Source organism: Somniosus microcephalus, chromosome 17 (genome assembly GCF_052327205.1).
Source record: "Somniosus microcephalus isolate GS21.2 chromosome 17, FLI_Smic_1.0, whole genome shotgun sequence".
Classification (NCBI taxonomy): Eukaryota; Metazoa; Chordata; class Chondrichthyes; order Squaliformes; family Somniosidae; genus Somniosus; species Somniosus microcephalus.
The window spans coordinates 66,455,540-66,470,012 of NC_141003.1; the positions used below are offsets into that span (position 1 = coordinate 66,455,540).

General features: G+C 48.1%; 1 protein-coding gene across 2 annotated transcripts in view; it reads right to left on the reverse strand.

Moving 5' to 3' along the window:
• Positions 1-14,473, reverse strand: part of LOC147105807 (uncharacterized) — a 117,301-nt gene that overhangs the window by 26,980 nt on the left and 75,848 nt on the right. For both annotated transcript variants that reach the window (XM_086010578.1, XM_086010577.1), the window contains exons 5-6: positions 7,483-7,586; positions 6,144-6,284 (exon numbers count right to left, since the gene is read on the reverse strand). In XM_086010578.1, the coding sequence (XP_085866704.1) occupies positions 6,144-6,284; positions 7,483-7,586 (245 nt within the window). The remainder of the gene's footprint in view (positions 1-6,143; positions 6,285-7,482; positions 7,587-14,473) is intronic.

The following is a 14,473-nucleotide window of genomic DNA, read 5'->3' on the forward strand; positions in this document are numbered from 1 at the left end:
CAACGCTTCCCACAGGTTTTAATCCGTTCATTTCTCCACATTCAATAAAAGATCATGGGGGAGAAATTCAGTTGGTTGCGCCACCCGTTAGCGCCTTAAGAGGGCACTAAGTGGGTCGCAAGCCAACTGGCGCCCGGGCGCGGCACTGCCCACACCTCCCGCTAAATTCCATGGGATGTTAGTGGTGGCGCTAACCGTTAGCGCTGCGCCGCTGCCGATGATGTCATCGGCGTGCACAGAGCCCCGGCCGCGATATTCGGCAGCGCCCCCTGATTTACCGCCGGACGCTATGTCCAACGGGTTCAGGGGGCCTACCTGCGGCCGGGGAGGCGTAAGTTAAAGGCGAGGTGCGGGGCGGCCATTTTTGTTGTTGGCCACCTGCCTGCGCTCCCGTCCCCGGCCTCCTGAAACCCCCTCCCCTCCGCGGAGTGTCAGCTGTGCTCCAAGAGCCCGGCACTTCTCTTCGGTGCCAGGCTCTTTTGCCTGCACTCCCGATCCTCGGGGGCCCAGCTGGGCCCCAGATCGCGCTGCACAAGGCCCCTCCCCTTTAAGAAGGGGAGGAAGGCCACCAATACCGCAGCGCGACGTGCCGCAGCATGTGGTGCTGCGGCACGTTGCACCACGATATTCACTTGCAGCGCCCCAAGAGGGATGCGGGGTGCCTCCAGTAGCGCCGCGCTTCCCTTTGGGGCGCAACTACTCAATTTCCGGTGCGGGGGCGCGAATGTTTCCGGGGCGCTACTTTTAGCGCCCTGGCGAGGCTGGCGCCCCAAAGGGGCTATACTCAATTTCTCCCCCCATTAGTTTATTAGCCACAAGTTCATTCACACAGCCCCTTTTATACTTTCATTTTGCTGATAGTTTAAGATTATGAAGTTTGCTGCTCAATCCAAGCAGCTTTACCAGGAATTAACAGCAGCTTAATTGATAGAAAGTCAAATGCTCAGATTCTATTCAAACCATATGTAAAGATATCCCATTAAAGCTTTAAGGGCTGCGATAGTATTTCTACACATACAGAAATTGAGGAAAAACCAGGAAAGCACTTACAGTACTCAATGGATGAAAGATAACTAATTACTATCAATAGTGCTATATAGCTTGTGTGCCTTTTAAATTACTGTACACGTACAGTACACACAAGATAACATTGGTTACATCGAGTAACACAGGTCTCAGAACCACCTTCTTTGAAAAGATTGCACATCAGATAAAAAGCTAACACTTCACACGATAAAATTGGCAAGTTACAACACGTCTAAATTACTAGAGGTGTTTGATATCCACGAACAAAAGAAGCCAAAAAGGATGAACTCCCTCAATAGCTTATTTGGCAAATAAACTGTCCAGTGTGGTACAGTACCATACAGATCAGGTTTAAGCACTGCTCTCTGCAGGTGTGGGAGTAAGGTTCCACTCCTGGTTGCCACAGTGCATGTGGGGGCATAGGGCAAAGACTGGATCAGGTTCAACTGTGATGCCCTCCATTGTTAAATAACCTGCCAATATTCACTGTTTAGGCTGGCAAACAGCCACTTATAGCAAGGTACTGGAAGTGACCAGTGCCGTGGTATTAAGGATCAAGAATAAATGTTTTTAGAAATGGAGGGAAGAAAATATATAATTAACAGAAAGGTAGAAGCAATGCAAGTCTCTCTTTAATTGACATAGGTGTCCATTATAGTGCCGTTATCAAAATCCTTTCTTGGTACAGTGCATGCACTCAGCAAACAAGCCGCTGTGGGAAAACATACTTAAGGGAGCTGTATTATGTTAGAAATCATGGAAAAAAGACAGGCAGTGGGAGAAAGGAGCCAAAAGGCAGTTGCTGTTAAATAGAACAGTCATACAACATGCTAATCAGGAAAGAGATCTAGGAGTTGCAGTGGATGCATTTATGAAACCATCAGGCCAGTGCTTGGCAAAAAAGGTACAGGAAACTTTGGTTTATCCGGAGGTTAACTGTCCGGAATGCTCGAGCCACTGGCAAAAATCAGGAGCCGTTTCGTTAGGTTTTTTTTCTTTTCGTTGCTTTTTTTTCACCAGTCAGGCTCTGCAAGGTCTCGCTGAAGCTGTTGCTAAGCTACAGAGACGCTTGCAAGGTACGGCCGACTGTTTAGAAGCTGCAACAGGGTTTGTTGCCAGATACGGAGCTCAAGATCTCCATATGTTTCAACATTAGCGTTGGTTTGTCCGGCAGTTTTGATGGGATGGCAACAGCTCGGTCCCGTCGGTGCCGGATAGCACAAAGTTTCCTGTACTTGGTTAAATTAGCAAAGGTACAAGATATAAATAAAAAGATACTGTTGTTGTATGAGGCATTGGTCATTTGTGTACAGTCACCCAATTGTAGGAAGGATATTGTTGCTGTTGAGAGGGTACAGAGGTGAGCATCAAAGATGATTTTAAGAATCTAACTTATGGGAGAGGTTACGAAAGTCAGACTTGTTCTCTTTGGTAAAGAGACTTCAAGGTGACTTAAGTTTCAAGTCGATTGAAGCCAAAACTGCTCACTACTCCAGGATCATCCTAGAATGCAAAGATAATCCCGGCTTCTTTTCTCCACTACCAAACATCTCCTTAAACCTCTCTCCCTGCTCCCTCCACCCTCACCTCCAACAATAAGTGAGAGGAGCTCATGGACTTCTTTGTCACTAAGATTGAGACTATCCATTCAGCTGCTTCTCCAGCTTCCCTCCTTTCCCCTAACCCACCAAGCCATGGTTCCCCCTGCCCTAGCCCTGAACTCGCATCTTTCTCCAGCTTCCCTCCTTTCCCCTAACCCACCAAGCCAAGGTTCCCCCTGCCCTAGCCCTGAACTCGCATCTTTCTCCAGCTTCCCTCCTTTCCCCTAACCCACCAAGCCATGGTTCCCCCTGCCCTAGCCCTGAACTCAAATCTTTCTCTAGTTTCTCTCCTATCTCCTCTCACGTCCTCTCGAGCACCTCTTGCCCCTATTCCCGCTAAACTGCTGACCACCCAACTTCCCTTCCTGGCTCCCATGCTAGCCGATATTGTAAACGGTTCCCTCTGCTTGGGTACTTTCCTCCTCCCTTTCAAATCTGCCATTATCACAGCCCTCCTAAAAAACCCACCTCTGACGCCTCTGTCCTCGCAAACTACAGCCCCAAGCTCCCTTTCCTCTAAAAAGTCCTTCAACGTGTTGCTGTCTCCCAAATCCATGCCCATCTTTCCCGCAACTCCTTGTTTGAATCTCTCCAATTAGGTTTCCGTACCTGCCACAGCACTAAAATGGCCCCAATCAAAGTCACTAAGGACGTCCTCTGTGACTGTGGTGCACTATCCCTCCTCATCCTTCTCGATCTGTCTTCAGCCTTTGACATAGTTGACGACACCATCCTCCTCTCCTCCATTGTCCAGCTGTGTGGGATTTCCATCGCCTGGTTCAACTCTTAACTATCCAGTCATGCCAGAGAATCACCTACAATTGCTTCTCTTCCCGCTTCCAGACCATTACCTCTGGAGTCCCCCAAGGATCTATCCTTGGTGCCTATCTATTTCTCATGACGTCAGGTTCCACGTGAAGGCAAATGGTATGTTGGCCTTCGTAGCGAGAGGGTTTGAGTACAGGAACAAGGATGTCTTGCTGCAGTTGTACAGGGCCTTGGTGAGACCACATCTGGAGTACTGTGTGCAGTTTTGGTCGCCTTATCTGAGGAAGGATGTTCTTGCCATGGAAGGAGTGCAGCGAAGATTCACCAGGCTGATACCTGGGATGGCAGGAATGACGTATGAGGAGAGATTGGGTCGATTGGGCTTATACTCGCTGGAGTTTAGAAGAATGAGAGGGGATCTCATTGAAACTTATAAAATTCTAACAGGACTAGACAGACTAGATGCAGGAAGGATGTTCCCGATGGTCGGGGAGTCCAGAACCAGGGGTCACAGTCTAAGGATAAAGGGTAAGCCATTTAGGACAGATGAGGAGGAATTTCTTCATCCAGAGAGTGGTGAACCTGTGGAATTCTCTGCCACAGAAGGCAGTGGAGGCCAGTTCATTAAATATATTCAAGAAGGAGTTGGATATATTTCTTAAGGCTAAAGGGATCAAGGGATATGAAGAGAAGGCAGGGACAGGGTACTGAATTGGACGATCAGCCATGATCTCATTGAATGGCAGAGCAGGCTCGAGGGGCCGAATGGCCTACTCCTGCTCCTATCTTCTTTGTTTCTATGTTTACGCTGACGTCACCCAGCTCTACTTCACCAACACCACTGCCTATGTGTTGTCAGACTATTTGTCTTGACATCCAGTCCTGGGTGAGCTGAAACTCCCTCCAATAAACATTGGGAAGACAGAAGCCATTGTCTTCGGTCCCCGCCACAAACTACGTTTCCTTGCCACCGATTCCATCCCCCTCCTTGACCACTCTCCCAGGCTGAACTAGACTATTCGCAACCTCGGGTTCCTATTTGACCCCGAGCTGAGCTTCGGGGCAAAATGTTCACTATTGTGATAGGCTCAATTACCTGGGGCACAAGTTAAACATTGGGAGCAAGAAAAGAAGTTAGAAGAATGTTATTTCACAATCTATCACCCTTTATGTAAAAAAAAAACTACCAAGGAAGGCCACTGAAGCAAATAATATAAATAAGGTTCCAGAGGCAACTGAATGGATTTCCAGACAATGAAGGGATTGAAGGATATGGTGGGAAGGCAGGTAGATCAAAAAGGTACCAAATTGTTGACGTTTCCAATCCTAAATTGTCTTGTGTTCCGATTTAATTAAGCAGCACAGTACTTCCAATTTCCACCCTGCCCTCACCTTCACATGGTCCATCTCCGACTCTTCCCTTCCTTTCCTTGACTTCTCCATCTCCATTTCTGGCGATCGGCTTTCAACAAACATCCACTACAAGCCCACCGACTCCCACAGCTACCTGGACTACACTTCCTCCCACCCCGCTTCCTGTAAGGACTCTATTCCATTCTCCCAGTTTCTCCGTCTCCGCCGCGTCTGTTCTGACGATGCCACCTTCCATACTAGTGCTTCTGACATGTCTTCCTTTTTCCTCAACCGAGGATTCCCCTCTACCGTGGTTGACACGGCCCTTGACCGTGTCCGTTCTATTTCCCGCACTTCTGCTCTCACCCCTGCCCCTCCCTCCCAGAACCACGATAGGGTTCCCCTTGTCCTCACCTTTCACCCCACCAGCCTCCACATTCAACGGATCATCCTCCGCCATTTCCGCCACCTCCAACGTGATCCCACCACCAAACACATCTTCCCCTCACCTCCCCTTTCAGCATTCCGAAGGGACCGCTCCCTCCGCGACACCCTGGTCCACTCCTCAATCACCCCCAACAGCCCTGCTCCTTCACCTGGCACCTTCCCGTGCAAGCGCAGGAGATGCAACACATGCCCTTTTACCTCCTCCCTTCCCACTGTCCAGGGCCCCAAACACCTCTTCCAGGTGAAACAGCGATTTACTTGTACTTCCTGCAATTTAATATACTGTATTCGCGGCTCACAATGCGGTCTCCTCTACATTGGGGAGACCAAACGCAGATTGGGCGACGGCTTTGCGGAACACCTCCATTCAGTCCGTACGGGTGACCCTGAGCTTCCGGTCGCCTGTCACTTTAATTCACCGCTTCACTCCCACTCTGATCTCTCTGTCCTCGGGCTATTGCATTGTTCCAATGAAGCTCAACGTAAGCTCGAGGAACAGCACCTCATCTTTCGATTGGGCACTTTGCAGCCTGCCGGACTCAACATTGAGTTCAACAATTTCAGATAATTATCCCTGCCCCCATTTTTCATGCAGTATGATTTTTGCCATTCCCATTTGCAACATTTTATCTTTCCTGCCTCTTACAAAAGTACAGGATGTTCTTTCTATTCCTTCCTCCCCTCCTAACCACCCCCCCCCTCCCCTGTCTCTGCACCTGCTTAATATCTGTTACATCTCCAGTTTTTTCCAGTTCTGATGAAGGGTCCCAGACCTGAAACGTTAACTCTGTTTCTCTCTCCACGGATGCTGCCTGGCCTGCTGAGTATTTCCAGCATTTTCTGTTGTTATTTCAGATTTCCAGCATCTGCAGTATTGTGCAATTATACAGTACAGGACCAGTTTGAAGTAGGCTGACTAATCTTTAAACTCTCCTACATTGTACTTACTTGGCTCGGTCAATTGATCCAGTCCTGTGGTCTTACTTCGGGAGACTGAAGATAGATAAGGAATCTGTAAACTTGAATCATAACGATTCTTTATCTGAGATTTACTCGGTGATTGGAAATGTCTGTCTATGGATTCTGTATCTGGATGAGTGAGAATAAATAAATTATCAGTTTAAAAAAACAAATACACACATAACAAGAGTTCAAATGGTTTTTCTAACGAACAAACTTGAATTTATATAGCGCCTTTCACATCCTTAGGCCATTATAATCACATCACAACAATGAAGTACTGTTTGAAGCATAGTCACTGTTGTAATGTAGGAAACGCAGCAGCCAATTTACACACAGTAAGGTTCCACAAGCAGCAATGCTATAAATGACCAGATCATTATTTTTTAATGATGATGGTTGAGGGATAAATATTGGTGAACTCCCCAGCTCTTGTTTGAAATAGTACCTTGGGATCTCTTATGTCCACCATAGAGGGAAGACGGGGCCTCAGTTTAACTTCTCATCCAAAAGACGGTACCTCTGACAATGCACCTCAGAGGTCAGTTTAACACCTCATCTGAAAGACGGGATCTCCGACAGTGCAGCACTCTCTCAGTACTTCACAGAAGTGTCAGCCTAGATTATGAGCTCAAGCCTCTGGAGTGAAGCTTGACCCTATGACCTTCTGACTCAGTGGAGAGAGTGTTGCCACTGAACCAAGGCCGACACTATAAGTGTGAGCAAACTGTGCAGAAAACCTGTACAACTTTGTACTCATGGCTACTGTTTTACTAAAATTAGCAAACAGAGAAATTATAACTCCTGGATGTAATTGGAAGAGGACAGACTGTTAAAAAAGTTAAAACTATGTGGAAGACTTCTCAGGGTCCCAACTGTAACTTGACACATAGCCGCAAACTTTAAATGGCTCAGAGTATCAATGTAATCAAGGAAGTAGGGGAGACCAAGAACCTCAACAAAAACCACTAAAAAATCTCAAGACTGCATATCTCATGAATTCAAATCAAATCAAATCAAAAATCAAATCAACTTTTATTGTCATTGTTAGTGCACAAGTGCAGTACAACGAAATGTAGGCTTGCGGCTCCCGAGAGTGTACATTTAGATTAAGAGTCAGCACATTTGGGGTAAATAAATAAATCTGCAGAATAAAATATGTAATTTAACACCACTGTCTATTATGAAGGGATATTACCTGATGGAGTCAGACATGAATTATCAATTGTTTTTTCTTTGAGATACTGATTTGCCTGCTATGCATTTTCAAAATTTTCCGTTTATTTCGTATTTCCACCATTTGCAATTAATAAAAAATCTCTATTACCTTTCAAAGTCTCTTTAAAACCTTCGTATGCAGGGAGCAAAGCTTTGGGTGATGTTTGTGGCTTCAGCATCTGATGGCCAGATAACTTCATAGAGCTCCATGTCCTGAGAGCAGCAGAGAAAGAGAGAAGCAGTGAGCACCACAAATGTATTTTCTGTCTAATGCTCAGTGAACAATTGTTGCTGAGAGACAGAGAAGGATAGGGACAGCACAGTGATTTGGCAAATATCTTCATAAGTGAATGTGGAAATTGACATTATACTTAGCATGCTGGGTAGAATAAAATGGCCAAGTAAAAGAACAAACTTGCTTAGGTTGTAGCTAAAGCAAGAAAAAGTAAATATGTCACAACGTGTCCAGGACCAAGAGATCTTTCATAATACCCACCCACATTGAGGATGTGATAACAGCTATAATTGACTCACTAGCACAAGGGAGGCATGAGGCTATAGAATAGATAAACTATTAATGATTGTCACTAGACAAAGAAGCAAAACTATTGAGTAAGCTAATCATCTTGGTAACAAGATGATCAGACATGAGTAAGTAAATCATTTTGGTAACAAGATTCAGACAGAACCTCCTGACAGAATATATGATTAACTAACCTTGTCTGGAGATATTTCTGTCCTGCTGACCTTTTGATTGTCCTTGTGCATACTCTTAATTTGTTTAAAATGATACAATACCATTACACGTGATTTATGGAACGCTTGCTTGTTTGAGTGTATAAATATGCTGCATTCGCTGATGTCCTTTAGAGATGTTGGCCTAGCCTTTGTCCAGGCAGCTCTCTCCTTGTGCAAGTAAAAATTAAACTAACAATCTGACGGTACTGCTTGTGTTTTAGAGTCTTACTCGGAGTTGAGATTTCGACATGAGGATAAACAGGACAAGTGGTAAATATAGGTATGTTTGGCCCCACAGGCAGATAGGAAAATTTCAGAGTGAGATTAAGTATTGTTAAACCAATTGAGTATTATTAAACCATGTCCCACACAAATATATCCTTACTATTAAATCTTTGTAAGTGCATTAACAAAATATGATATACAAGATTGGATTTTTTATTTCCACAATGGGTTAGTTGGTAAAGGCAGTATGTGGTAAAGGCTGTATGTGACGGAGTTATACAGACCAAAAGGTTCCTGATTCAATTCCTGGTCTATGCTGAGTTAGCTGATCTCAGCTGGGTAGAAACTGAGGCACTAAAATTAGCCTCAAAACACCACATGCTACTTGCAAATTAATGGGAATATGGATTTAAATTTTGTGGCCTAAAAATTGAATAAGGCCTGAAAATAGGCGCGGCGATCGCTATGCGCCATCAACCCGCACCCGTTCTTTCCTATGCAGGCAGCACGCAAACTTCGTGCTACTTGCTAACTTACATGATTACAGCGTGCAGCCCAGTGCTAAATGCGCAGCTGAGTGGCTACACACACAACAGGGGGCCCAAGTTTGTGTGAGGTGAGCACCAATTAAAGTCAGGCTGCACCTCTTAAAAGGGGAGGTGCAGTTTGATGAGAGGTGGTGCTGGAAGTCATTGCAGAAGGGAATTTCACCTGGGAAGCACACAGGAATGGCATAACATGCAGGGAGAGGTCTCCAAGGTTCCCAGGCACAGCATTGGATGCCTTAGTGCAGGAGGTGGAAAGGAGGAGAGAGATCCTGTATCCACAGGGAGCCAGAAAACCCTCCAGACAGACACTGCAAAGGCAGTGGGAGGTCAATGCCAGCAGTGTTGCCTCGAGGACCTGGATACAGTGCTGAATTAAGTTCAATGACCTCATACAAGTGGTCAAATGCTATTTCCCACCAACTGCACCACTAGCCTCACACACTGCTCAATTCACCACACCCCCATTACTCACCTACCAACAATCTCTATCAATCATGATTCATACCTCACACTCACACGCTTACCACTGCTGCAAGCCTCACACCCAAATCTCACAGCTTGCACACACTGCCAGCTATTCAACCATGACAGCTACCTCACCCAAACACTTGCACCACACTCACTGACACACTTCCCTCTCTCTAGCAGGACAAGGTGGCTCATAACCAGAATCAGCAGGGGTTGCCCGCAAGGAGGCAGGCACGACTGCATGACCTAACCCCAATGGAGGAGACGGTACTTGCTATTATTGAAGAAGACGGTGTGCTCAAACCTAATCCTCCTTTTCACATCCCACTTCCCCATATCCCACAATCTCTTCTGATTTACAAGCTGCAGATAGTGTAAGCATGCACCTCTTGCTTTTCCCCTCTCTCCTCACCACAACCCTACCCTTGTGCCTTTCTCCTTTCAGATAGCCAAGAACTGCAACCATGCCAGGCAGTGGTGGAGGAGCAGGATCTGCAAGAGGAAGAAGGCAGTGATGCTGAAGACGCACCAGTCACTCAATTTCACAATTGCAGTTACCAGCTCAGATACGGACACTTCACCTACTTTAGAGGATAGATTAGACACAGGATCTGCACGTGGTGAGACACCGGGCACAAGTAGCCTGCAGCCAGGGCAGTGGGAAAGGGTAACACAGGTGCCAGCTCCCCGGAGGGCGAATTCGTACACATGTTCTGCTGCATAGAACTCAGATGAGGGGGGGGATTTTAACAGGTGCGGGATGGTGTCGTGTTATCCGAATTTCGAGGGTGATTTTCACTCAGAAGTCGGGAAGGAGGCGGGACTACAACTTTCGGGGTTGTAGTCCCGCCTCCACCGAGATGCGGCCAATCCACGCGATTTTAACTTGATTGACCTTGTTGAGCCCGCCCAGCAGGCTCAGCAGGCCAATTAACGGCCACCCGGCAACAGGTGATGTCACAAACTGAAATTTCATCTGTCAAGACGTTTTGACAGATGAAATATCAGTGTTTCACAGCGGTTTGAAGCTGTCAAACACTGACAGTCTTACTTCTGTCCTTCTACACAGACTCAGTTAGAAATCTCACCAGCACAGAAAGCTGCAGGCTGTCACTTTTGACAGATCGCAGCCATTCTGCTTTCTGTGCCGGTTAGATGATGGACTCCCGAAACCTAGAGGAAGGAAGGCTAAAAAGGTAAGTACAGGTAATTTAAACTTCTTTACACACTTTAGACACACCAAACACACTTACCTTTGCACTCATGCACCCATCACTCACCTGAACACCGACATCTCGACCCCTCCAAGTCCTTCAACCTGGCGGCCCGACTCCTCTAACTTGGTGTGGTTTGGAGCCGTCGGGAATCCCACACTTCAGGCTAAAAAACTGCCTGTTAACTACCTATTAACAGTCAGTTAATTGTCACTAATCCCTTCCCGCCTCGGGTAGGCGGGTCCCAGTGCGGGGCGGGTACCCACCTCCTTTGAAACTTACATGGAGGCAGGTTTGGGGCGGGATGGTGTCAGGACCCCCGAATTCGGGACTTTAACCCCCCGCATGCCTCCAATCCCGACTCCATGGGTCAGTTAAAATCGAGGCCTTCGTGTTTGCCACACGAAACTAAATGGATGTGGGAGACTGACGCAATTTTAACTGAACTGGCCAATTGATTTCCAACGTGTGGGAAGCCTTTGCAAATGGGTTTTTCATGACTGAAAGTCCCCTCCGATGACGTCATCATTGCTGCTGCATTTAAGGTCCACAGCAAGCCTTGCTTCTTCTGCAGACTGCCAAGCTTCTTCACTGTGCAGTGTGAGGGAGCTGCAGCAAATATGACAAGCGGGAGGACAAGATCAGCTCCTCGCTTTGACGAGGTGGCACTGCAGGCATTAGTGGATGGGGCTAGGGCCAACAGGGAGGTGCTCTTCCCTTTGTCAGGGAGGAAGAGGCCTCCCACTCAGACCAAGGCAGTGTGGATGCAGGTAGCTGAGGAGGTCAACTCCTTGGGAGTCACCCGCAGAACCTGGATACAGTGCAGGAAAAGATTTCATGACCTTCAGCGCACTGGAAAAGTGAGTATGGATTTCCCAACACCCTCAATCTGATCCCCATTGCCTTTCCTCACCAGCACTCAGCTTTAGCAATCTCTTCCTCCACATCCCACTTGACACAGACATCCATGCAACCTTACCCATTCCCTCTCTCTCTATGCTCACATTCACATAACTATTCGACCATGCAGCCCTCACACTCCCCATCACTTGGATGCTTTGAACACAACTGACAACACACAGGGAGGGCCCTTGGTCTTGCAACCTCACTCCATCTTTGTCTCCTTCTAAGTATCTATGCTATGCAATCTCTACACTCACTCCTTCATTCTCACTCAACCTCCACTTGTCTCCCTCATTGCAGGAAAAGAGAGCTCACAACAGGAGAGAGCGAGCCAGGACAGGAGGAGTGTCAGCCTCAATAGCCCACCTGACCCCCCTGGGAGGAGGCCATCCTGGAAATTATGGGAATAGAGGATAATTTGCACGTGGGGGACGAACAGACGGGTGTAACACAGCAAGCTGGTGACAGAAAAGTTTCCCATCGCTCTCTTTGACATTGCATGAGTCGCTGATAATGATTGTGAAGCTGTAACAGATGGACTTATGAGCATCTGCAAAAAGCTATGTGCATGTAGCCTTTGCATCACATCTCTGACTCTTTCCTTTACTCCCGCACAGGACCATCACAAGCATCCGTCCCCCCTAGCCAGGAAGAAGAGGCTAAGCAGCCAGACTCCTCAGAGGAAGCTGCAACCTCTGAGGCGCAGCGTCAGCAGAATTCAGCGCACCCAGCACCAGCGTAGGCACTCACACCTCGGTGGGACCTTCGGGACATAGAGTAGTGTTGTCACCTGGTGTATCACAGCTCACAAGTGAGCATCAGCAGATTGTGGAGACAGGGACAGCAGTGGAGAGTCCTAGTCGGAGGGCGCAGGACTCTGCCAGCTCAGCTCAGCAGCATGTCGACCCTCTGCCTCTGGGTCCATCCATAAGATCAGAGGTGATGGATCTCCAGGCACAGATGCAGGAGTCTCTGGCAGGTTTTGTCTCTAGGGTCACTGCGAGTGTGGAGCGAATGGAGGAGTCCATAGCGAACATGAGCAGAGCCTTTGTGGAGTCATTGGCGCATGAACGCATCACCACGGAAAGGATGGCAACCGCTGTGGAAAGGATGGCTACGGTAGAGGAGAGGATGGCTACGGTCATGGAAGAGCTTAGTCGCCAGGGTATGGAAAACATGGTCATTGTTCAGAATAGAATGACATCTCTTGAGGAGCGATGGGCATCTATTGAACAGAGAAACCAGACCTTCATGGAAGTCCTTCTGAGTAGGACTGGCATTGCAGATACGGGTCCCCACGGCCCCCCCTGATGTGCAGCAAGGTGCTCTCCAGGCACTGGCCCCTTCTGGCCTGTGCAGCTTCAGGTGGGTGAGCAGCAGCCTGGCGCTCCTGCTGCTGCTGCTGCTGTTGTTCCTGGTTCTGCGGCTGCCACGGCTGGTGCTCGAGCTCCTCTAATGCCCAGATGGGAAGGAAATAAATGGCTCCCATGCTTCTGGTATATGCCTCCATTGAGGAAGCGCTGAGTGAAAGTGGCGAGAGGGGTTTCCCAGGAGGTCACACTGGAGATGGGTGTGAGGCTCCAACCTTTCATAGGTGTGGTTAAGCCTTCTAAAAGTTGCCCCAGACCTGAGACCACCAAGTCCTGCCACCTGCAAATGATGGCTGATCAAATCTCCTCTTTAATGGTTGACCTGCAGTTGATAGTCAGCAATCCAGTAGTGCTCCCGCCAGGTTTCACATTCGTGTTTCCCACCAGGCGTGTTTTACGTGAGAAAAGGGTTAAATTTGCAAGGGCCTGTTAAAATAGGATTATAGAGGCTATTTAGTGGTTATTAAGGGCCTTAAAGACCAGTCCCGCCTGTTGGATGCAGGACGGAGTCGGGACCATCAGACACGCCCGAGTTAAAATTGCTCAGAGTCGGGAACCAGGTGGGGGGGTGGGGGCGATTTTAATCCCCTGCACGCCTCCAAGCCCGACTCCACGGCTCAATGAAAATCGAGCCAAGGACTTCGATGAGGTGGCCTACAGAAGAAGTCTGATGGGTATGCACAATGAAATGCTTGGTCCATTGGCAGGCCTGCCAGAAAGCCTGAGTGCAATATCAGGGAGCCTGGAGGAGTCCAGCACTAACCTTGCACAAGGCTTTGATCTAAGCTTGGAGCCCATCCTTTCCACCGTGGAAGTGGTAAGCAGATCCACGCACTTGTGGACCCAACCATCATGCAGCGTTTGATGGCCGATGTTTCAGCCTCTATTTCAGCACCAGCAGAAGCCACCCAATGTCTGAGTGCTGCAGTGGAAGCTCAGACTTCTGTCATGCAAGCTCAACTTATTGCAATGCAAGCACAGACTGCTGCCATCATGGCTGGGGTTACCAGTGTTGAAAGGGGCTTGCAGGGTGCCACAGCAATCTGTCCTCCAACAGATTACTAGGGTTGCTGAGGCACCGCCCTGGGGGAGTGGCAGTGGCTCTGTGGAGCACAAACCTGCTATCCTCAGGATGACAGCATTCATCCTCCCACCACTGCCACTCCAACAGTGCCCTTGCTGTTGCCTGTCAGCCAGCCAGTCCAGACTGCTGCCGCCCATGTCAAAAGTAGTGCAGTCCGAAACCGGACCTTCTAGGCCCAAAGCTATCTGCAGTTTCCCCCACTGAAAGGTAGCAGCCTTCCACCAGCCATGCTGCAGCCATTGGGGTAGCACTGTGTAAGAGTACGAGCACTAGTGTCCTCAGCCCAACCATCTTCAGCTGCTTCATTAATGACCTTCCCTCCATCATAAGGTCAGAAGTGGGGATGTTCGCTGATGATTGCAGTGTTCAGTTCCATTCGCAACTCCTCAGATAATGAAGCAGTCTGTGCCCTCATGTAGCAAGACCTGGACAACATTCAGGCTTGGGCTGATAAGTGGCATGTAACATTCGCGCCACACAAGTGCCAGGCAATGACCATCTCTAACAAGAGTCTAGCCACTTCCCCATGACATTCAACGGGATTACCATT